The sequence below is a fragment of the Dipodomys merriami genome, unplaced genomic scaffold (assembly GCF_024711535.1).
Source record: "Dipodomys merriami isolate MVZ:Mamm:240054 unplaced genomic scaffold, mDipMer1.0.p SCAF_22, whole genome shotgun sequence".
In the NCBI taxonomy this organism is placed as follows: domain Eukaryota; kingdom Metazoa; phylum Chordata; class Mammalia; order Rodentia; family Heteromyidae; genus Dipodomys; species Dipodomys merriami.
Window position 1 is genome coordinate 19,163,680 of NW_027203604.1, and position 23,483 is coordinate 19,187,162.

The window sequence follows — 23,483 nt, forward strand, 5'->3', positions numbered from 1 at the left end:
ACTTGACTTTCTGCCAGGCAATTTGTAACCTTTGGCCCTAATGATAACAGTGATTGCATTTATTTACTGGTACATTTATAAAATGTGAATTCAAAGTTCAAAGTTTACACATCCATGATTCCTTGTCCATTGCCCTAACTGGGAGAGGATGATTATCTGACTCACATGCCAGTGGGGTATATACACAGTAATTTTTCTATTGGCTGTGCCATCAGCCCCACTTTCTCTCCCAGCCATAAAAGGCAGGAGCCTCAGATCGGAAGCCAGCACAATCCAGGGCTGAAAGGAAAAGTTAGAGGAGAGAATTACTGGCTGAGAGTGACCATGGACTTGATCCCAAACTTTTCCATAGAAACCTGGATCCTCCTGGCTACCAGCTTGGTGCTGCTTTATCTGTGAGTAATTAATTGTCTGAACTCTGCTTCTCCTACCACCCCATAACCTAGGATTCAGGATGAGGATTATTATGGTCTGTTGATTGGGAATATCTAAAAGAAAAACAAATGGGACAATTGCTCAAGAGGGAGATTTAACCAACACCTTACGAGATTATCCTGTAGAGATCCAAGGAGAGAATTAATAAATATTTCTCTTTCATGGAACTCTTAAATCTGTCTCTGTCTCTGTCTCTCTGTCTCTGTCTCTATGTCTCAGTCTCTCTCTCTGTGTGTGCTAGTGCCATTGCTTGGAAATGATCTCTGAGTTGATTGTTGGGTCTCGTTTAAGGCTCAAATTCAGCAGAAGCAGAATATGAACTGATCACCCTTGGAGCGACCTCACGATACTTGGGGTGGAAGGTCTCTATTGTTTGTTTTGGTGCTGGACTTGGGGCTTTAACACATGGCCTATGGGTTGTCCCAGGGCTTTTTTGCTTAAGGTTCTCACTCTACCACTTGAGCCACAGGTCCAATTCTGGATATCTATGGTGGCTAATTGGAGAGTAGAGTCTCACAGCCAGGTGCTGGTGGCTCACGCTTGAAATCCTAGCTACTCCAGAGGCTGCGATCTGAGGATCATGGTTCAAAGCCAGCCTGGACAGGAAAGGTTGTGAGACTTACCTCCAATTAACGAGTATAAAACTGGAAGTGGTGCTGTGGCTCAAAGCATCAGCCTTGAGCAGAAAGAGCTCAGGGACAGTACCCAGTTTCCGAGTTCAAGCCCTACCCCTGAGTTCAGGCCCCACAACCATACACTCACACACACACACACACACACACACACACACACACACACACAAATGCATCTTACAGACTTTACACACACACACACACACACACACACACACACACACACAAATGCATCTTACAGACTTTCCTGCCCAGGCTAGGTTCAAACCACAATCCTCAGATCTCAGCCTCCTTAGTATCTATGATTATAGACATGTACCATCAGGCTCCCGTTTCTCTCTCTCTCTCTCTCTCTCTCTCTCTCTCTCTCTCTCTCTCAACCCACACACACACACAACTTACCTCATAAGCACATTGTTTTAATTCACTGATTGTTTAAATTTACTTTTATTTCTGAATGAACATACATTGGTAATACAGGGGGTTTTATTATGATAATTTTATACATGGGTGCAATAAACTTTGAACACATTCACTTCCTCTATTCTATCCTCCCTTCTCTCCTCCTTCCATCTTTTCAGACAGTGTTTACTGCACCCATTGTGTTATCTTTATACATACGCATACACAAAATCTAGCATGTGTAACACATGTACCATCTTTTAATACTCATCAGTCTTTGGTATCCTTTCTTTCCCTCTGTTCCCATTCCACCCAACCCCGAGACATTCCTCCTTTTAATTATATCCTGTTCTTATTGCTGTCATCTTCATTTTCATCATCATCATCATCATAATCACTATCATCATCATCACCTTCATTATCATAGTGATCATTTCAGAGATGAGCGATAGCATGTAATGTTTGGCATTTGGAACATGACATATCTCACATCAATAAGACATTTTCCTGCAAATGACATTATTTCCACAGTAATATTCCAAAACAAGGTTGTTGACTTTTTACCAACTATCCACTGTAGGTTGAGGAGCTAAAGACTCCAGCTACCTTTAGCTCATTTTTGTGACTTCTGGGGTTCTTTCAGAGGCCGTAAGAAAGGAACTGTAGAACATGGGTAATCATTGCTGTTTGAGTTTCTGGTTTTTATTATTTCCGACGTGTTACTCTCCCAGTTTGACTGTCCTACTTCTTGAGTTAGTAACTGGCAACTTTCCATATGTGTACAGTGTGTGTGTGTGTGTGTGTGTGTGTGTGTGTGTGTGTGTGTGTGTGTGTGTGTGTGTGTGTGTGTGTGTGTGTGTGTGTGTGTGTGTGTGTGTGTGTGTGTGTGTGTGTGTGACCTGGATTTCTTTTAATATTTATAGATATGGGACCTATCCACACAGAGTTTTTAAAAAGTTGGGAATTCCTGGCCCGAAACCTCTGCCCTTTTTGGGAACTATTCTTGGTTATCGTAAGGTGAGTGTTGTTTGAGCTCTACATTTTGCTTTTCTGGTTGCAAAGACTGGCTTCCTTCCATCTATAGAAAGTGTTGTTGGTGGAGAGGAAATGCTGACTTTCAGAAGCTGTGTGTGCGCTCCCCCTAAAGTATGGCCAGGTGTACTGCAGGGCTCTGTGTTGAGCTGTTCAGAGCATCCAAGGGGCATCAGTGGATCCACTCAGATTTTCAGCATCTTGGCACTCATGTTGAGAACTTGAAAGTTAGACTTGGTGAGCACCAAGGATTTTTCCCTACCAGAGCTAATTCCAGGAAGAGTCATTCTCAGCTCTAGGGACTTTTATTTGCACAGTTAAAATACTACAATTGAGTATCTCATCAGGAAGTTTTCTTTTTCCTTTTTTTTTTTTTTTGTTACCTTCAGAAGTCAAACCTCAGAGGAAGTGTTCTAATTACGGTGCCCTATGGGTAGAGGTGGTTTCACTCTTATCTTTTCTTTTCTTTTTTCTTTCTTTCTTTCTTTTATTTTTGCTGGTCACGTGGCCTGAACTCAGGGCCTGGGTGCTGTCCCTCAGCTCTTCAGCTCCAGGCTAGTACTCTATCACTTGAGCTACAGGGCCACTTCTGGCTTTTTCTGCTCATGTGGTGCTGAGGAATCGAACCCAGGGTCTAATGCATGCAAGGCAAGCACTATACCACTGAGCCACCTTCCCAGTCCTTTTTATCTTTTCATATTGAGCAAATTCACTTTGCCTTCACTTGTACTCTGACTTCTGCCGAAGTCTTACATTAATTTTCTATGCCAGAAGAGGTGACTTGAACATCCTACCTCCAGGGACCTCATTTGGTAAACAAAAAACAAGTTGCATGAGGAGATAAAAGATAAAAGATTGGATATGTCTGCTGGGTACTGTGCTTAAATATACCATCTTAGTTCCTAGACAACCAATGACCTGGGAATTGCAGTTTGAAGCCAGCCCAGGCTCTCCCTCCTCCCCACAAATCCTTGGATGAAAGCCACTTCAAAGTGACATACTGCATATACAAACTTGTTCTAGAACGTGATCAAGGGGAATGTACTTGGATGAGGTCTGAAACATGTAACATTTACCTTTATTTCTCTTCCCAGGGCTTTGTAGTTTATGATGTAGAATGTTATAAAAAATATGGAAACCTTTGGGGGTAAGTATTCTGGAAACTTCCATGGGGTAGATTGGTGAAGATAGATAATCCATTCTGTTGGGACACTATCAGCCCAGAGTGTCTTGAGCCACACTGATGAATTATGAATTCTGTGGAGGCTTTTCCTTATGAAGATCTCACCTGTCACTATTTGTGTATGTACATGTTGTGACAGTCCTGGAGCTTGAATTTAGGGCCTGGTCACTGTCCCTGAACTTTTTCCACTCAAAGCTAGCACTTGTCCCCTTGAGTTACAGCTGCACTTCTGGATTTTTGGTAGTTATTTGGAGATAAGAGTCTCGTAGAATTCTTCTCAGGTTGGCTTCAAACCATGATCTTCAGATCTCAGCCTCCTGAGTAACCAGTATTACAGGAGTAAGCCACCGGTGCCAGATATGTTTAATGTTTTTAACATATTAAAAGCCGTGGTGACTGGCATGGATAAAACTCATGTATGCATTGCCTGACTTAACCAAATGTCCCAATGATCATGAGCTCTTGGAAGATCTGTTTTGTCTTTAGGTGTCTCTTCTGTACCTTAGTACATTGGCCTTCATTCTGTGGACCCCTGTGGAATCTGGGTTCAAAATCCCTAGGTTGAACAAGGATCTATTGAAGAGCTTGGAGTATGATCACGGTCTGGATTTCTTTGTTCTGGCTCAAGGTGCAGAACCTGGCAGGTTAGGTTTTTCACACAGCTGTGTTTGGTACACACACAGGTTGTACGATGGTCGGCAGCCCTTGCTGGCGATTACCGATCCAGATGTGATCAAAACAGTGCTGGTGAAAGAATGCTACTCTACCTTCACAAACCGCCGGGTAGGCATCCATTAAAAAATACATTGTAATATTTATTTATCAACAAAATAGACATTTATCCCTTTTTATTATGAAAGAAGTATAAACTCTGGGGACATGAGGGAGTGGGGAAGAACATTGAAATCAACATGTTGGATTGAACCCTTTCTGTTTAGAAGATAATTATAAGGAAGACAATAGATAAGTGTCGATAGAGAAGTGTCTAAAATATGAAATCCTGAAATCACATGAGGTAGCTGGGTGCCTCAAAAGGAACTAAGCATTTGGGCTGAATATCGGTTGAGTTTCTTAGGGAGGGCAAACTGCTCACTTAGACAGCAAAAAGTTCTTGTTTTTTTTTTTTTTTTGGTCTGGTCGTGGGGCCTGAACTCTGGGCCTGGGTGCTGTCCCTCAGCTCTTCAGCTCAAGGCTAGAGCTCTACCACTTGAGCTACAGGCGCCACTTCTGGCTTTTTTTCTTTTTGCTTATGTGGTGCTGAGGAATCGAACCCAGGGCCTCAGGTATGCAAGGCAAGTGCTCTACCACTGAGCCACCTTCCGAGCCCGCAAAAAGTTCTTTAAATGCTGCCAATTCACCAATTTTATACAACTGTGCAAGATCTTCAATTGAAATATAGCAAAAATCTGTTTTTATTTGGAGTCTAGTCTTTTGGCCCAACGGGATTCATGAAAAATGCCATCTCTCTCTCTGTGGATGAAGATTGGAAGAGAATAAGAACATTGCTTTCCCCCACCTTCACCAGTGGGAAACTGAAGGAGGTAATCAAACCTGAGAACGTGGTGCTGGAAACTTACAGGATGAGTCAGGGGACAGGCAGACAGCCAGACAGTACGACCAAAAAATGGTGTGTTGTCTTTATGTCCTAGAATTCCATGGTTTCTCATAAATGTGATATATTTTTCATCTTTTTTTTTGGGGGGGCTGTCATGGCCGCTGGGATGTAAGTCTTCTCTTTTAACTTCTCTTGTATTGTGCCTAGATGTTCCCCATCATTCGTGAGTTTTCTGATGGGTTGGTGAAAAACCTGAGACCACAAGCAGAGAAAGGCAAACCTGTAGCATTGAGAGAGTGAGTACTTGCTGGGCACTGGTAGCCCACACCTGTAATCCTAGCTGCTTAGGTGACTGAGATCTGAAGGTTGTGGTTTAATGCCAGCCCAGGCAGAAAAGTCTGTGAAACTCTATCTCCGATAAACTGCCCTCAAGAAAGCTGGAAATGGAGCTGTGGCTCAAGGGGTAGAGTGCTAGGCTTGAGTAAAAGAAGCTAAGAGATAGCCAGGCTCAGTGTTCAAGCCGTAGGACCTACAAAAACAGACATAAACAGGGAGGGGGGGGAGAGTGAGAGAGAGAGAGAGGGAGGGAAGGAGGGAGGAAAGGAGGGAGGAAAAGAGGAAGGGAGGGAGGGTGAGAGAGAGAGAGAGAGAGAGAGAGAGAGAGAGAGAGAGAGAGAGAGGAGGGAGAGAGGAGAGAGAATGACTATCACTCCATTCTTGGCTTGCCCAAGCCCCAGTCTATTACCTATTACAATCCATCACTTTATACTATAAGCTATTATTGTCCACATAGCATTTGTACTGCTGTGATTTGTCTGGTGTGGGTGGAGGTATCTCTGTTTTCTGAGACTGAGTTCGTTGAGCTCCCAGGTAAGTCTGACCCACCCAGTTTTCCTTGTAAACCCTCGCACCAGGGTTGTGGCCCCTGGTAAAGACTTTGAGGGTGGAGTTCTGGAACCTTCTGATGACCTCTCAAGCAGTTCTGACAGAGAACAGCTTCCAATTCTCTTGTCTTACAGAAGAATTCACCCCTACTTTTTGCTTCCTGTGTAGGAAAAAGGAAAGAGGGAGGAAAAGAAGTATAAGTTTTAATTGTCCAGTGTCTTTCTCTTCTTCAGCATCTTCGGAGCCTACAGCTTAGACGTGATTACAGGGACATCATTTGGGGTGAACATCGATTCCCTCAACAACCCACAGGACGTATTTGTGGAAAAAGTCAAGAGGCTCCTAAAATTTAGTGTCTTTGATCCAGTGTTGTTCTCAGTAGGTTCGTGGATCTCTCTCTCTCTCTGTTTCTCAGTTTCTCTGTCTTTCTCCCTTCCTTGTGAAAAAATAGTTCATTGAGATATAGTTCATTTAAACACATAAGTATCTCACTAACTTGTATAACTCAATGATTTTTTTCACTACATTTAAAGATATGTGTAGACATTACTCCTGTTAATTGTAGAACATTTTGTCATCAGATGTCCTGTACTGGGCTAGGAATATGGCTCAGTGGTTGCTAGTATGCATGAAGCCCTGGGTTCAGTTCTTCATTACCACATAAATAGAAAAAGCTGAAAGTAGTGCTGTGGCTCAAGTGGTAGAGTGCTAGCCTTGAGCAAAGGAAGCTCTGGGACAGTGCCAAGGTCCAGAATTCAAACCCCAGGACTAGCACAAAAGAAACCCTGTAGCTGTTGTCTGCTAGTTGCTGACACCTATAATCCTAGCTATTTTGGAGTCTGAGATCTGAGAATCGTGGTTGGAAGCCTGTCCAGGGTAGGAAAATCTGAATCTCTAAATTCCAATTTGGAGCTATGACAAAAGTGGTAGGATACCTGCTTTGAGACAGAAAACCCCCACAAGATTGAAGAGAGTATTTAGACTACTATTGACTAAAGAAAGTGAGAGAGAAAGAGAAAAGGAAGGAAGAAAGGAAAGAAGGAAGAAACTCTGTACCTTTTATCTGTTTTTTACTTCTCTCAGGCCTGAATGATCACTTAACTATTTTCTCACTGTCTCTTATGGACACTTTCTATAAATATGTCTGGCTTCTGTGTCATGCTTTCCAGTTTCATCATCTTGAAGCATGTATTAGTCCTTTATTTCTTTTTATGGCTGAATAATATTCCATGGTGTAGACAGCACATTTTGTATTTTCACCATGTATTTATTTCTTCTTGCTTTCTCCTTTAGCACTCTTTCCATTCCTTACACCTGTTTATGAGGCATTAAATATTAGCGCGTTTCCAAAGGATGTTATAAATTTCCTAAGAACTTCTGTAGAAAGGATGAAAGAAAGTCGCCTCAAGGACAAAGCAAAGGTAAAAGCTGGTGATGGTTACTTAAGGCTGTTCATGGTTCAAAAGTTATTTGGCTCTAGAAGTATGTTTTATGTAACTGTCTGTTCTTTTCTAAAGTTATATGGAAAACCCTAGATTGAGAAAAATAATTTTAGATTGGAAGGGAGAATGAAGTGTGTAGTGGTTGGGAATGAAGGTATAAAATATACCAGAAAAAAAGAATTAAGTTATAAATGCTAGCTATCAGTGGCTCATGCCTGTAATCCTTGCTACTCAGGAGGCTGAGATTAGATTTGAGGATCATGGTGTGAAGCCAGCCTGGGCAAGGAAGTCAAGGAGACTCTTCTCTCCAATTAGCCAGAAGTGGCTCACATGTTATAGTGCCAGCCTTGAGCAAACAAGTAGAGGGACAGAAACTAGGTTCTGAGTTCAAGTCCTAGTACACACACACACACACACACACACACACACACACACACACACACACACACACACACACACACACACACACACACACACACACACACACACACACACACACACACACACACACACACACACACACACACACACACACACACACACACACACACACACAGAGAGATATTTCATTTCCAAACTTCACATTGGCTATTTCAGGCCATCTATTGTAGTCTGTCTAATTTGAATTTCAGCCCCTGAAGGCCTGTCTGAATACTGATTCATACAGCTTAGATGTCACAACAAGGATGTCTGTATTACTGGGTTCCTCCAGGTGTCACTGAAAAATTTCTAGCATTCCAGAATTGTGACATGTTTCCAGATCCTTGAATCTGTGGGACTATCCATTAGGAAGTATGTCCACAGAACAAAAGACTGAAGTCCTGTCGTTGTTTGTGAGTAAACAGAAGTGATGGGAGTAGAAGCCAGATCCTACCTGGGCCAAGAGTCTGCACTCAGAAGTCAGAGAATGTCAGAGCTGGGGAGAGCAAAGACCAAAAACTGTTTATCAGGATAGCTGGCTTTCTTTTAGGAAAAGATCCTGTCACTCCAAAATATATAAATGCATATTCTCATTCACTGGTGACTCAGACAATCTTTGAAAGATTTGTGTCCAGGCATTGGTTGCTCATGCCTATACCTTGCAAATCAGGAGGCTGAGTCAGATCTGAGGATTGTAGTTCAAAGCAGCCTGGACAGGAAAGGCTGTAAGACTTATTTCCAATTAACCACCAGAAAAGTGGAGGTGATACTGTGGTAGAGTGGCAGCCTTGAACAGAAAAGCTCAGGGAAAGCACCCAAGCCCTGAGTTCAAGCTCCATTACTGACAAAAAGAAAGAAAAAAAAAGGAAAAAGAAAGATGTGTGGAGTTACATGGGATATATTCACAGAGGGAGGCTAAGCTCTGCTCTTCTGATTTACTTCTCATTTCATGGATTACCTTCTGTTTTTGAAATGTATCTGTCTTCTTTCCAGCACCGAGTGGATTTATTGCAGCTGATGATTAACTCCCAGAATTCCAAAGACATGGAGTCCCAAAAAGGTAACAGGGAGTCCTTTGGGTCTATTCACAAGGGAAATCTGAAGTCAGTTTTCCACATAGAGGCATATTTCTGCAGAATTTCACAAAGGCCCACACTCTGCTCTTTTATATGGCAGCCAAAGGGAATCTCATGCTCAGTACCATGACCTTACATATTATTACACTTACAGCCAGACTCCAGTGGCTCATGCCTGTCATCCTAGCTACTCAAGAAGGGAAGATCTGGTAATCATGGTTCAAAGCTAGTCCAGGTAGCAAACTTCATGATACACTGATCTCCAATAAACCACCAAAAGGCCACAAGTGGAGTTGTGACTCAAGTGGTTGAGTGCCTTGTGCTAAAAGGCTCAGGGGACAGAGCTCAGGCTCTGAGTTAAGCCCCGGAATCACACACACACACACACACACACACACACACACACACACACACACACACACTCTCTCTCTCTCTCTCTCTCTCTCTCTCTCTCTTCCCATCACACACACACACACACACACACACACACACACACTCTCTCTCTCTCTCTTTCTCTCTCTCTCTCTCTCTCTCTTCCCATCATCATTTATTTTGATATTCAACTTCTCTCATGTTTGTTCACTGAAAACCCTTTCATGTGGTTTCATGTGGTCTCCATATTTTTAAGTAGCTGGTATTTTAGAGAAATTGTAGCTTCATAGACAGTTAAGCTAAATGCAGAAAGGTTTCCCATATTCTCTTGTACCTACATATGAATAACCTCTTAACTTCCTATTATAGTGATTTCTTTTTTTTGTCCACTCCTGGGGCTTGAACTCAGGGCCTGAGTATTGTACTTTAGATTTTTTGCTCAAGACTGACATTCAACCACTTGAGTCATACTTCCACTTCTGGCATTTTGGTGGTTAATTAGAGATGAGAATCTAGGTTGGCTTTAAACTTCAATCCTCAACTCTCAGCCTCCTGAGTAGCAAGGGTTACAGGAATGTGCCACTTGAACCTGGCAACCTATTGATTTCTCCACCCTTAGATCCTATGGTTCCCTTAGATCCTTCGAATATGTTTCAGTGGAAAAGATCCCTCCATGTTCTTTTCTTTCTATTGTTATTAAGACATAGTAGTTGTACAAAGGGGTTTTGTCTTGCTGTTTCTATATGTGTACGCAATGTCCCTCAATCAGGCAGATGGGGTCACACTGCTCTGGTGCACCTGTTAGATTGAATATGGTCTCTTAAATGACCCAGCTCTAAGTGACAAAAATGGAGAACACAGACAAAATGGGCAATGGTAATGCAGACCTTTGGGAAACTGGATTGAAATTAGTCTCTTTAGCTCTTGTCACATGTGGTGACTAGGTGACATTACCTTGCTTTTCTATGTCTTATCCTTAGGTATTAGTGGTCTTATAAACCATGAATGTGGCATTGTGTACTGACTTCATTGACCTAAAATGTATGTTTCTTTTCCTTTAGGTCTCTCTGACCTGGAGCTAGCAGCCCAATCAATTATCTTTATTTTTGCTGGCTATGAGACCACCAGCCTCACTCTTTCTTTTACTATGTATCTATTGGCCCTTCACCCTGATGTCCAAAAGAAGCTTCAAGAGGAAGTTGACAGGACTTTACCCAATAAGGTGAGGGCAAGGCACCTGGGGAGGGTGGGAACTGATGAGGCATTACAAGAATGTCTCCTTATCACTTCTGGTGAGGAATTCTGTACACGGTTGTATTTGGGAAGAATTTGGAGGGAAAAATGAAAGGGGGTGAGGGAAATAAAGGTATTCAGTGCTACTCAAAGACATATAAGATCTTTGTAAAAAGCTAATTTTTCCATTTGAATCCCTAATTTGTCATTGAATATCTAATTTGTCATTAAAATAACATCGCCAAGGTAGGCACTGTTGGCTTGAACCTGTAGTACTAGCTAATTTGGAAGCTGAGATGTGAGGATCATGGTTCAAGGTCAGGCAGGCCCAAACAGTAAATGAGACTCTTATCTCCAATTAACCACAACTGTGTCTCAAGTGAGTAAAAGAAGCGCAGGCCCAGTGTCCATGCACAGAGTTTGGCACCAGGACTACTTCCCCCGCTTAACCCCCCGACCCACCCAAATAAGGCAAAAATCTCAGTGGCACAGAAGTATAAGCACATATGAACTAAATATTTAGGTGCTGATAGGTGCTAGATGTGCTGTGCCCAAGCCAGGATGGACTTGGTTAGGCTGCACAGGATGACTCAAGCTCCAGTCTCCTTTGTGTATGTATACCTCATTTTCTTGATCCATTCATCTACTGAGGGGCATCTGGGTTGGTTCTATATCTTAGCTATGGTAAATAATGCTGCAATAAATGTAGTTGTGATGGTAGCTTTAGTATGGTCTTGGTTTGTGATCATTCAGGTAAATGCCCAAAAGTGGGATTGCTGGGTCAAAGGGCAACTCTATGTGGGGTCTTTTGAGGGACCTCCATACTACTTTCCAAAGTGGTTGAACAAGTTTACACTCCCACCAACAATGCAGTAGGATTCCCTTCTGTCCACATCCCCTCCAGCATCTGTTGTTATTAGAGTTCTTGATTATAGATATTCTAACTGGAGTGAGGTGGTATGTCAGTGTTGTTTTGATTTGCATTTCTTTTATGGCTAGGGAGATTGAGCATTTCTTCGTGTGTCTATTGGCCATCCTTCTTTTCTCTTCAGAGAAGTTTCTCTGTAAGTCTTTAGCCCACTTATTAATTAGGTGGGTGTTTCTTTGAGGATTTGTTGTTGGGGGATTTAATTTTTTTGAGTTCCAGGTATATTTTAGATATGAGACCCTTGTCCATTGTATGGCTAGTGAAGATCTCCCAATCCGTGAAATTCTATGCCTCCATTAGAAAGAATGACATTGCCACATTTGTTAGGAAATGGAAAGACTTGGAAAAAATTATATTAAGTGAAGTAAGCCAGGCCCAAAGAAACATAGGTCCCATGGTTTCCCTTATTTGCAATAACTAGTATATGTCTGAGACAAGCAGAAACGGTCAGATAAGTTGATGTTAGGTGAAATGAACCCCAAGTTAAGAACTCAAATGGTTTTTCTTTCTTGTTATTGTTTCTGACATATTTATAAAATGATTTCTTTGTTGCTTTGTATGTCTCTCCCCCACGGTATAACCCCAGTTTTCACTGTATTTGATGCTGGTATAATTTCTGGAGGGGAAGGGAGAAAAACAAATTGTTTAAATAGGGATACAGGTGGACCCATTGCAATAACGAAGTTATGTCGAAAAACGAACTTTACAACTTTGGGAGGGGCGGGGGGGTGGGGAGAGGGGAGAGATGGAAGGGCAGGGATGGTAAGGGGAAACAAAGGAGGAGGCAACAATGCTTGATAAGAAATGTATTCATTACCTTGCTCATGTAATTGTAACCCCTCTATACATTATTTTCACAATAAGAAAAAACTAAAAAGAAAAAAAAATTCAGTTTCCTGAGTCAGAGCTAATGTTGAGGAAGCTAAGCTAAGACCCAGGGGCGATTGGCATCTAGGCTAATCTTCATTAGAGCACTGAGTGACAGCCGTACATTGTCACTCTGTGTTTACATCTCTGTGTTCACACTGAGATTCTATGGGCAGCTGGACTGGCAGTCAGGAGAGCGCATGGCCCACAATCAAGCTCTAAAGGAACAACTGTGGACTGGTCTAGCTGAGGCTGAGTCTGTGCATTTGTATCCTCTTTAGAACTTTTACTATTACTGAAAGTATGTGTCCTGGTATGTCCCTCCTTTTTATTTTTAAAACCATATCATTTTTTTCCTTGATTAGTTATAGAGTTGCATATGAAATGTGATTGTGTATATCTAGAATATAAGTATTATAATGGATCCATATTTATTATATAATTGCAAAAGTGGCCACACAGCCTATTTAACTTAATAGAACAGGAATTCTCTTTTCTAAAGACCATACCTCTGTTCTCTCTCTGGTGAGCTTTAACACTGACTTTGGTGTATTTGACTGGAGGACCATTGTCTTCAGCTATTGGTCACATTCCCTCACAGGAGAAAGAAAAGCAGTACAGGGCACCAACAATGAGCTTAGGCCCCAGGGGACTGACTAGCATAGCCATCCCTCCTATTTGTGTTTTTTTCATGGGCCACTGAGAAGATCCTAGGACTTGATCATTAGTTAAACACCTGTGGCAGAGTGCTGGTGGCTGTAATCCTAGCTACTCGGGAGGCTAAGATCTGAGGATCATGCTTCAAAGCCAGCCTGGGCAGGAAAGTCCATGAGATTCTTTTTTTTTTTTTTTTGGGGGGGGGTCCAGTCGTGGGGCCTGAACTCTGGGCCTGGGCGCTGTCCCTCAGCTCTTCAGCTCAAGGCTAGTGCTCTACCACTTGAACCACAGCGCCACTTCCGACTTTTTTTCTTTTTGCTTATGTGATGCTGAGGAATCGAACCCAGGGCCTCATGCATGCAAGGCAAGCACTCTACCACTGAGCTACCTTCCCAGCCTCCATGAAATTCTTATCTCTAATAAGCCACTCAGAAAACTGGAAGTAGAGCTCTACTCAAGTGGTAGAGCACTTGACTTCAGCTGAAGAGCTCAGGGACAGCATCTAGGCCCAGAGTTCAAGCCCTACAACTAACAAAAACAAACAAACAACCACCTTGTGAACGTTAAGGTTCACCAACAGAAGTTGGTAAGAGCATTGGAGTCCTAAGAGCATTGGCAGAATTTCATAGAGTTCAGACTGTATCCCAAATAATGAAATAATGAACATCTGTTCCTTGCTTGCCAGGCACCTATCACCTATGATGCCATGATGGAGATGGAGTATGTGGACATGGTGGTGAACGAGGTTCTCAGGCTGTACCCCATTGCTGGCCGACTTGAGAGGGTCTGTAAGACAGATGTGGAAATCAATGGAGTGGTTATTCCCAAAAACACCGTGGTGATGGTACCAACCTACGCTCTTCAACGGGACGCCAAATACTGGCCAGAGCCTGAGGAATTCCGCCCTGAGAGGTAAGTGGGGCAAGAAAGATGCCTTCCCAGATGGGGGTCACTTCCAGCACCTGCGTGGCCCTTAGCACAGAAGACATAGTGTTCTTGTTCAATGATTTGCACAAATGTGTTTATCTTCAGCAATTTTTTTTTTTTTTTTTGGTTATGGGGCTTGAACTCTGGGCTTGGGTGCTATCCCTGCACTGTTCAGCTCAAGGCGAGTGCTCTACCACTTGAGCTACAGCACCACTTTGGGTTAATTGGAGATAAGAGTATCACTGACTTTTCTGCCTGGGTTGGCTTTGAACGGTGATCCTCAGATCTCAGCCTCCTCAGTAGCTAGGATTACAGGCGTGAGCCACCGGCACCTGGCTTTCAGCAATATGTTTTTTTATATTACAAGCATAACAAATGGACAAAATTGTAAAAATGGACCAGAAAAAAAGGATACAAATCCCAAGTCTAGAAGTAATCATTTCTCAGTGATATGCATGTAATTGTACTGGATTTTATTTTATTTTATTTTTTCTTGTTGTCTTGTCAGTCATGGTGCTTGAACTCAGGACCTGGGCACTGTTCCTGAGCTCTTGTGTGCTCAAGGCTAGTGCTCTACCACTTTGAGCCATAGAACGACTTCTGGTTTTCTGGTGGTTAATTGGAGATAAGAATCTCTTGGATTTTCCTGCCAGGGCTGGGTTTGAACTGTGTTCCTCAAATCTCAGCCTTCTGAATAGCTAAGATGACAGACATGATTCTCCAGCACCCAGCTGGTTGTTAATTTTAAAGGACAGATTGATTGATTTCAGTCACTTGTGGCTCAAAACCCTTTGCAAAATATGAAACAGTATCAGATATATACAGCAGTATTGAATATATTCCAAACAGTAAAATATGAGAATTATGCTGAATTTATATTATAGGAGTACCTATAATATAATAATGTAGAGATGTTTTAAAGTATATGCTAGATTATACTTAAGTCTTTTGCAAATAGTCTGCCATTTCTTTTTGTTTTTGGTAGGCAGAACTTGAGTATTTATAATCTACCGGTACCATGACTGGTATTCAGTTGAATTGTAATGTTTTGTACGTTTTTTTATTGTAAAAGATGCTGTACAGAGGGGTTACAGTTACATCAGCAAGGTAATGAGTACATTTCTTATTGAGCATTGTTGCCTCCTCCTTTGTTTTCCCCCTACTATCCCTTCCCTCCCCTCACCTGCATGCTCCCCCCTCCCTTGCTGAAGTTGTAAAGTTTGTTTTCATGTTATAATTTTTTATCAGGGCCTTGAGCATCTATGGATTATGTTTTGTTTGGATGTTGCAACTAATCCTGAATAGACAGGGCAAAGTGTGTGTGTGTATGTGTGTGTGTGTGTGTGTGTGTGTGTGTGTGTGTGTGTGTGTGTGTGTGTGTGTGTGTGTGTGTGTGTGTTTATGCACATGGGTGACAGGTGGGTGTCTATGAAGATTTAGGATGACGGTATGCATCTGCCATCATTTATTCTATACTCTCTGCATTTAGATGTTTTGGATTTTTATTCCCTCTGGTTTTGTGTGCCATCCCCTTTAGCTGTCTAAATTTACCACAACACCCCATTTTGGGAAACACAGTTGTCTTGTACTGATTAGTCATTGGTCCTTGACCCTCCAGGGTGATCACTGAAATGCAGACTGAGGACCTGAGATGTCTTGGGCCTGATGGTTCAGGAAACCTCGCTGAGGCCAGAGCAGACTATGGGTCCTCATGGCCCCATGTGTGGCTGCTATCCTGGGGCAGCTCCTGAATCATCCTTCCTCTGGTGTTGATTGAGCAAGCTCTCCTGGAAATGTGGAGCTAAGGGCAGGCTTTGGGCGCAGTGTACAATCTAGAAATAATTTCATTGTTATGTTGGTAAACAATTTTAAAATGGGATTTTAAAATCAGAAGATGTGGATCTTGACCTCAATTGTCCCTGAACTGGGGTCTTCCTGGTGGCAGAGGCCTTGTCTTGTGGGCTGTGCTGTCTCTAGAGCCAGCATGAAGTGTGCCCCTCGCTCTGGTTGAAGGAGCGAGAAGCAATCAAAGTGCAGATCAGAGAACCCTCCGTTCACAACTGCACTGTGTTGCTTGTAAACACACCACTTTTATGTCCCCACAGATTGAAAACTTCTAGGGTCAGGGGATAGGAAAAGATGTATAGCTTACAATTCTTTCCTTTTGTTGGTTAGACATTTTAAAAATTCAATTTCATTGTTGTTACTAAGGTGTTGTATAGCAGGGCTACCATTTCCTAAGTCAGATAATGAGTACATTTCTGTTGTTGTTGATGGTGGTATTAGTGGTATTTGTTTTTGCCTGTGGCTTAAAAAGTTTTTTTTTAGAGGCAGTGCAGAAAGGGAGGGAGGAAAGATGAACTAATACAATCATGCTCTTCAGTATACATTATAAGTTGGAGTTCTTAGAGCAAAACCACAGTAGGAGCCTGGTGCTGGTGTCTCACACTTATAATCCTAGCTACTCAGGAGGCTGATATCTGAAGATCATGGTTCAAAGCCAGCCTTGGCAGGAAAGTCCCCATGATAGTCTTATCTTCAATGAACCATCAGAAAAGCAGAAGTGGCATTGTGGCTGAAAGTTAGTAGAACACTAGCCTTGAGTTGAAGATTTCTGGGACAATGCTAAGGTCCTGAGTTCAAGCTCCATAATTGACAAAAATTAAAACTAAACCATAGCAGGATTTCATTGGTCAATACTATCTAGTACTGTTTAGGGATATCCGAAGTTCAGCCACAAATAGGTGGGTTCTTGAGATGTTCATGTTTTCCCCACTTTTGTTGCTTCAGGTTTAGCAAGAAGAACAAGGAAAGCATCAATCCTTACATCTACATGCCCTTTGGAGTTGGGCCCAGAAACTGCATTGGCATGAGGTTCGCTCTCATGAACATCAAACTTGCTCTTGTCAGACTCATGCAGAATTTCTCCTTCCAACCTTGTAAGGAGACCCAGGTCAGTATACTTCCTAGGTAAATAATACTTCATGACATTTGTTTGGGACTGAATACTGGGGCTTCAACTCAGGGCCTCACAGTCTTCACTGTGTTGTTTGCTCAAGGCTGGTGCTGTACCACTTGAGCTATAACTCTACTTTCCACTTTTTTTTTTTGTCGATCATGGGGCCTGAACTCTGGGCCTGGGTCCTGCCCCTCAGCTCTTCAGCTGAAGCCTAGGGCTCTATCACTGAGCCATAGCTCCACTTCCAGCCTTTTCTGTTTATGTGGTGCTGAGGAATTGAACCCAGGGCCTCATGCATACAAGGCAAGCACTCTACCAGTGAGCCACCTTCCCAGACCACAATTTCCAGCTTTTTGCTGTTTAATTGGAGAAGAGTCTTAGGGACTTTTTCTATCCTGGACTGACTTTAAAGTGTCATCTGAACCTCCTGAGTAGCTAGGATTATAGGCATGAGCTAAGGGTGCCTGGCTTTATGGGAGATTTTTTTTCTTATTTTTTTTTAAATTGAGAGGCCTATTGTCATCTTTTAATACTTGATTAAGCAAAAAATCTTTGTTGTTATTGTTGTTCCATTTCTCAGATTTCCCAATTTGAGAACCAGATCATTTATTTGATAAAATCAGAGTAGGAAACTGATGTCCACTCCGTGTGGATTAGCATGACGTGGCTCTGCTGAGGATTTTGGACCTGAGTGCATTTGAACTTCCTGTCAGCTGGAGTTAGGATGCATGGCATTTGATCATGACATAGAATGATCTCGTGATGTTGATATTTGATGGGGTTCTCCTTTGCCAACGCTTACAGCTGTTTCTTGAAGGATAGACTTATTTCCAAGGCTCATGTATTTAAAATTCTGGTCTTGCTTTACAGTGGGATTGCTGCCTGGGAGAGGGGATATAGATAGATGATAGATAGATAGATAGATAGATAGATAGATAGATAGATAGATAGATAGATAGATAGATAAATAGATAGTTTCTGCTTCATATATGGCTTTGGGAGTGCTGTGTCACTTTCCTCTTAAATGTGCAACCAAGCAACTTAACCTTAAGACAAAGTATACTTGAGATGGAACAAATGCTCAGCAGGTCCCCAGAGCATCTTTTTTCCAGATTGGAGAGTGTTCACTTTCATAACAACGTGCCTCTCTTCCCTGTTCTGGGATGGGCAGGCCACCCCTCCACTACTGAAAGACCAACTCACAGTATGGAGTACTTAGTACAGTACCCAGAAATTCCCTATTTCCCACTATGCTGGGAAGCCAAAAGAACATGATAAGAAAATCAAAAGAAAGGGAAGGAGGGAGGGAAGAAGGAAGGAAGCCAGGTACCAGCTGCTCATGCCTGTAATCCCAAGCCATTGAGGATTCTGAGATCTGAGGAACATGGTTAAAAGCCAGCAAAGTTAGGAAAGTCCATGAGACCCATATATCATGGACTTAACTACTGAAAAGCTTGAAGTATAGTTGTGGCACAAGTGGTAGAGTGTTAGTCTTGGTCAAAAAGCTCAGTGACAGTGCTGAAGCCTTCAGTTCAAAACCCAGGACACCTCTACGTTCACACACACAATTGGGAAGGAAAGAAGGAAGGAAAAGGAAAAAAAGGAAGAGAGAAAAGAAGCAAGCAATCAAGTCCTTCTAGAAGTCTGTCTTGTTATTAAACTGCATTGGCTCAAATTGAAGAATTGATTGGGATATTTATAATTTGAAGACTGTTTCTGTAATTGAAATGTATAATACTTTCTCAGCGTTATCCTTGACAGATCCAACAAATTCAAAATGAAACTTTTTATGCGTTTTCAAAAATATCTTGCCTTAGTGGCTAAGAAACTGATTTAAATTTTGTGTGGTTTTGTGTCAGTCCTGGGACTTGAACTCAGGACCTGGGTGCTATCCTTGAGCTTTTCCCCTCAAGGGTAGTGCTCTACCACTTCAGCCACAGATCCATACCCACCGTTAGGATTATTAACTGGAGATAATAGCCTCAGGAACTTTGCTGTCTGGACTGGCTTTGAGCTGTGATCCTCAGATTTCAGCCTCCTGAGTAACTAGGATTTCAGGCATGAGTCACTGGTACCTGGATAGGTAAATTTTTTAAACTCATTCCTTTATCTTAAAATTATATCAGTAGAGTAACATAACATATATACCTATATTTTTTCCCAGTGAACAGATGAAAGAGTGCTTTTCCTACCCCAATCTTGACAGAGCTTAATGAATGAAAGTATTCAAGACAAGCAAAGTCAAAATGTGTTGACAATCATTACCTTTAATGTGTCTTTTTCTTTGCTGCTGTGATTGGAGGTACTTGGTTCCTTGCTTTCTCATTGTGCTTCTTTCCTTTTTTTTTCAATTTTTTTATTGTGATTAAATGATTATATAATTTCCCAAATTTCACAGTATGGTGGGATAGTGATGCTTAGTTAACGTCTCAAACACATTCTACCTTTCATGGGGCAAATTTTCTATCGTGGTCTATATCATTTATGAATTCTATGAGCGTTTGACAGTACAGTTATTTCTTCTACATTGGGTGATATGTACATTTCTTTTGTTTTACATGGCGTCACCTGTTCCCTCTTTCCCGCTCTTTCCCTCCCTCCTTTTGCTGCCAATGTGTTGCTTAGTTCGTTTTGATCAATGTCCAGTGCAGCTGATGGGTCTCGCTGTTGTATGTTTTCTCCTGATTCACTCTAGTTCTGTGTTCATTGTGCTTCTTTCACTGTTGTTCAGATTCCTCTGAAATTAATGGATCAAGGACTTCTTCAACCTGAAAAACCTGTTGTCCTAAAGATTATGTCAAGAGATGGGACTGTAAGTGGAGCATGATTTTCTGCAAAGATTTTTCTGCTTGTGTTTTTCAAGAACTTTGTGTCCAAGAGCACTAGAAAATTGATCGATTGTGTGTGTGGGAAAAAGAACCCCTCAGAAATGAAGCCAGGTCTGGTCTTCTGCTGTGAATTTGTGATTAGCAATTCTGGACAATTTCAAGTTTGTTCAATGGCTGTGTGGGCTTTTATCTACTGGGTGCCATAAAGGAACTGACTTCCTGTTCTCCCAGGAGTATTTCTTTCTCCTGTCATTATTGCCATTCTCTGATCAGAGCGCAGGCATTTATCACTAATCTTATCAGCAATTAGGAAAAGGAGAGCTCTTGTGATGACCCTGTGGTCAAAGGTCTATGTCCAATGTTTTATTTGCATCATTCTACTATGTGAATTGTGTCGAGAAAGCTGATAACAAACTCCATTCTGCAAAGAGTATGATTATGAGGCCTCTGCCCACAGTAGGGGCTGAAAGAGGATCTTCCATTTTTATCATCAGAACCAGTGATTGTTTGGGGTCTGTTTCAAATCTCCAATTAGATTATTCATCATCCACAGAATTATCTGCTGAGTCCTTCCTCATTGAAGGTGTCTTGTTCGTCTGATGCTACCATTTCTAAGTTCATGTTTTTGTACCACTCTACTGAGATGTATTGCATTGGGTTTTGATCTAATGTTTCTATCTCATCTCCACCCAGTATTCTTTGTAATCCATTTTCATCTCCTCGCTGTGTTAACATAATGAACACCGAATAAAGATATTTGCTTGGTCAATTGATTCAACAGCAATGTTAAAAGCACTCATTTATTTCAAACATCATCCTTTCTTCCCCTTCAGTTCCAATGCTTTCACTCAGTGCTTTCTGTTGTCTGTTTTCCTTGTTTGCTGATAATTTAGTCCCAAAGCTTCTAGAGCACACCAAGGTGGTGGGTACACCTTGCAATGGAGAAGGGAGTCATGATGGCTTCAAGTCAGAGATAAAGTAGGACCAGGAACTCCTCCACATGGAGGGGAAGCCTGGCCTAGATGTGGGAACCCAAGCAAGATGAAATGAGGCTACGCAGATGGGCGGCCTGGTAAAGGCAGCCGTGCCTCAAGGAGGGCATGGAGGCATAGAAGTTGGCCCCATAATGGATGAAATAAGAAAATATATCAAAGATAAGAGAGGCTGCACTTACCACTCACTGCTGATGAAGCAAGTCACCTCTTCAGAGAGAAAAAAAACATGAGAGAGTGGAGTAGAATATGGCAGTATACATGAATGCTTTTCCAGATAAGTGGATAGATAGATAGTCAGACAGACAAACAGATAGATACTTTTAATAACCAAGCATGCATGTATTACCTATCAATCTATCAACAGTTTGAATTTTATAAGAGCAAGAAATCCAATGAATATTGAGCAAAAGAACCATACAGACACTCAAGAAAAAAAATTTACAAATGCAAATGGCTGGTGGTTGTATGAACAACTATTCAGGAGGGGTGACCAAGATGGCGATGGGGCAGTAGGGAAACACTACAGCTCTCCCCAACCAAAAAGAGAGTTCGAGTTCCAATGCTTAATCTCCTCAAGAGACCGACAAGAACAAAAAGACGAACACTCAGAGAAAAACAGGAGGTGGAAAATAACAAAAAAGAAAGAGAGGAAAAGAAGAATTTCAGAACAGAGAAGAGCGAAGACCCCTCCCTTGATTGTTACTGGCCGCGCGGGATCGTGCCAAGCCGAGGCCAGCTGGCCCAGCGGGGGCTGCCGGGGTCCCGGAGACACAGGGGTCTGCCTGCAGATCACCCGCACAGAAGCCACGTGAGGTACCAGTGTCAGACCTGCTGATTGTGATAAATGGAGAAACTCCCAAGCCCAGAACTTGGCCCCACGACGGGAGCCCCAGAGCTACATGGAATGCCCACAGAACACCAAAGCAAAAAACCTACAAGGAACTGGTGCTGGTGCAAACCCCAGCGCTCAGAACCTGTTTGGTGGCCCGGCCCCCACACCTCGTGGACCTGACAGCTTCGACAGAGGCAGAGACAGAAGAGAATCACACAGAGCCACCACCACCCAGCTCAGCCCGCAACCACCCCAACTGAACTTGGATTGCAACAGCAACTGACGACCTACACCACACAGAAACAACTAGATCCAGGGTGAGTACCCCACAGAGGACAGTGTATCCCTCAACAGAGACCAGACCTGGAGGAAATACCCAGATCCTGACCTAGACTCCCTACCCCAACACCCAGACCACAGGACCCACTAAAACTAGGAACTGTTCGAGAGCTCCACCAGCCCGTGGAGCACACTCCACTGGCCAGGCTAGAGCAAGAGCGCCCCTGGAAGGGAGCTTAAACGCCCAAGCCAGGAACAGTGCCCCTGGGTCAAGACAACCAACAGTAGAAGAAATTTGAACTGTGTACCCCAGGCTGCATAACCTAGGTGGTATACACAGCAGCACAGGCCCGACCAGCATGCCCCAGGCGGGGGCCGGGACCAGGCCTGGGGATACGGCGCCTGAACAATACAACCAACTCCTCCCAACTGAAGTCAAAAGCTGAGCATATGCCTCAACAGGGGGGAGAAAAACAGGGAACTGCACCCCCTGGGAAGCACGCCTGTGACAGCAAAAGACTTAGAGGCTCAGGACAAGAGAAGCCCAAACCCCACCAAAACCCGACCCATATACTCTAGGCTGGGGAGTGGGTAACACAGGCCACCAGCACCTGATAGTAGGCAGGAGCTCAGGCTGGTAAGGTGGCTCAGCAGTAGAGTGCTAGTCTTGGGTGCATGAGGCCCTGGATCTGATTCCTCAGCATCATATAAGCAGAAAGTTTCAGAAGTGGTGCTGTGGCTCAAATGGTAGAGCGCCAGCCTTGAGCTGAAGAGCTGAGGGACAGCACCCAAACCCAGAGTTCAAGCCCACAACCAGCCCAAAAACAAAATGAAAAAACATCAGGAGACCATAGCAGACTCCAGCTTCTGGGAGAGTGCATCCAGAGCATCCGATCTTGCCAAGAGCACCCGTGGGAGCAAACAGGAGCAGTCTAGGCTGCTCAACCCTTCCAGAGGCGGGAATTGCCAGCGATCTACAGCAGAGAGCCGAAGAAGCCTATGTATGTCAGACCAGCAGCTGGAGGTAGGCCCCCAACAGAACCCAGATCAGGCACAGACTCTCTCTACCAATACAGAATCAGCAACCAAGCAAAGACAGACACACCAAAACAAAATTGCAGATTAGTCTCCAATAATTCCCGAACCCCCATGTGAAAATCACAGAGAAAAATTACAAGGTTTATCACCACCCAGGATAGCAAGCTATCCTCAATAGCCAGCAGCCACGCAGGGGAGAGCCCCAGTGGGAGCAAAGCAGGAATGGAAGACAAAAGTTACATCCAAGGGATGCTGGAGGCAATGACTCAAGGAATAAAGCAAGAAATAGACCAGAAATTGAAAGAGCACAAGGATGAATTATCAAAAGAGATACAGGATATCAAACAGGAGATGCATGCAAAAATAGAGGCTGCACAAACCTCAGTAAGAAGTGAGATAAATGCCAAAATAGAGGCAGTATATATCTCATTAAGAGGTGAGATCAGTACTTTGAGAACCAACATTGAATCCATAAAGGAGTCCATTACCTCCATGCAAACCACAAC

General features: G+C 42.8%; 1 protein-coding gene across 1 annotated transcript; it reads left to right on the forward strand.

Moving 5' to 3' along the window:
• Positions 1-200: 200 nt before the first annotated feature.
• On the forward strand, positions 201-20,611 carry LOC138834837 (cytochrome P450 3A9-like). The gene is made up of 13 exons (XM_070033601.1): positions 201-395; positions 2,393-2,486; positions 3,596-3,648; positions 4,368-4,467; positions 5,112-5,225; positions 5,447-5,535; positions 6,358-6,506; positions 7,418-7,545; positions 8,980-9,046; positions 10,496-10,656; positions 13,805-14,031; positions 16,837-16,999; positions 19,737-20,611. Exons 1-13 carry the CDS (start codon positions 325-327, stop codon positions 19,830-19,832), a joined length of 1,512 nt encoding a protein of 503 aa, XP_069889702.1. The 5' UTR covers positions 201-324; the 3' UTR covers positions 19,833-20,611.
• Positions 20,612-23,483: the final 2,872 nt, after the last annotated feature.

Coding starts and splice junctions, on each gene's coding strand:
- LOC138834837 (XM_070033601.1), top strand. CDS start 325: ATGGACTTGATCCCAAACTTTTCCATAGAAACCTGGATCCTCCTGGCT. Junction 5,536..6,357: donor AAACCTGTAGCATTGAGAGA/GTGAGTACTTGC, acceptor TCTCTTCTTCAG/CATCTTCGGAGCCTACAGCT. Junction 14,032..16,836: donor GAGGAATTCCGCCCTGAGAG/GTAAGTGGGGCA, acceptor TTGTTGCTTCAG/GTTTAGCAAGAAGAACAAGG.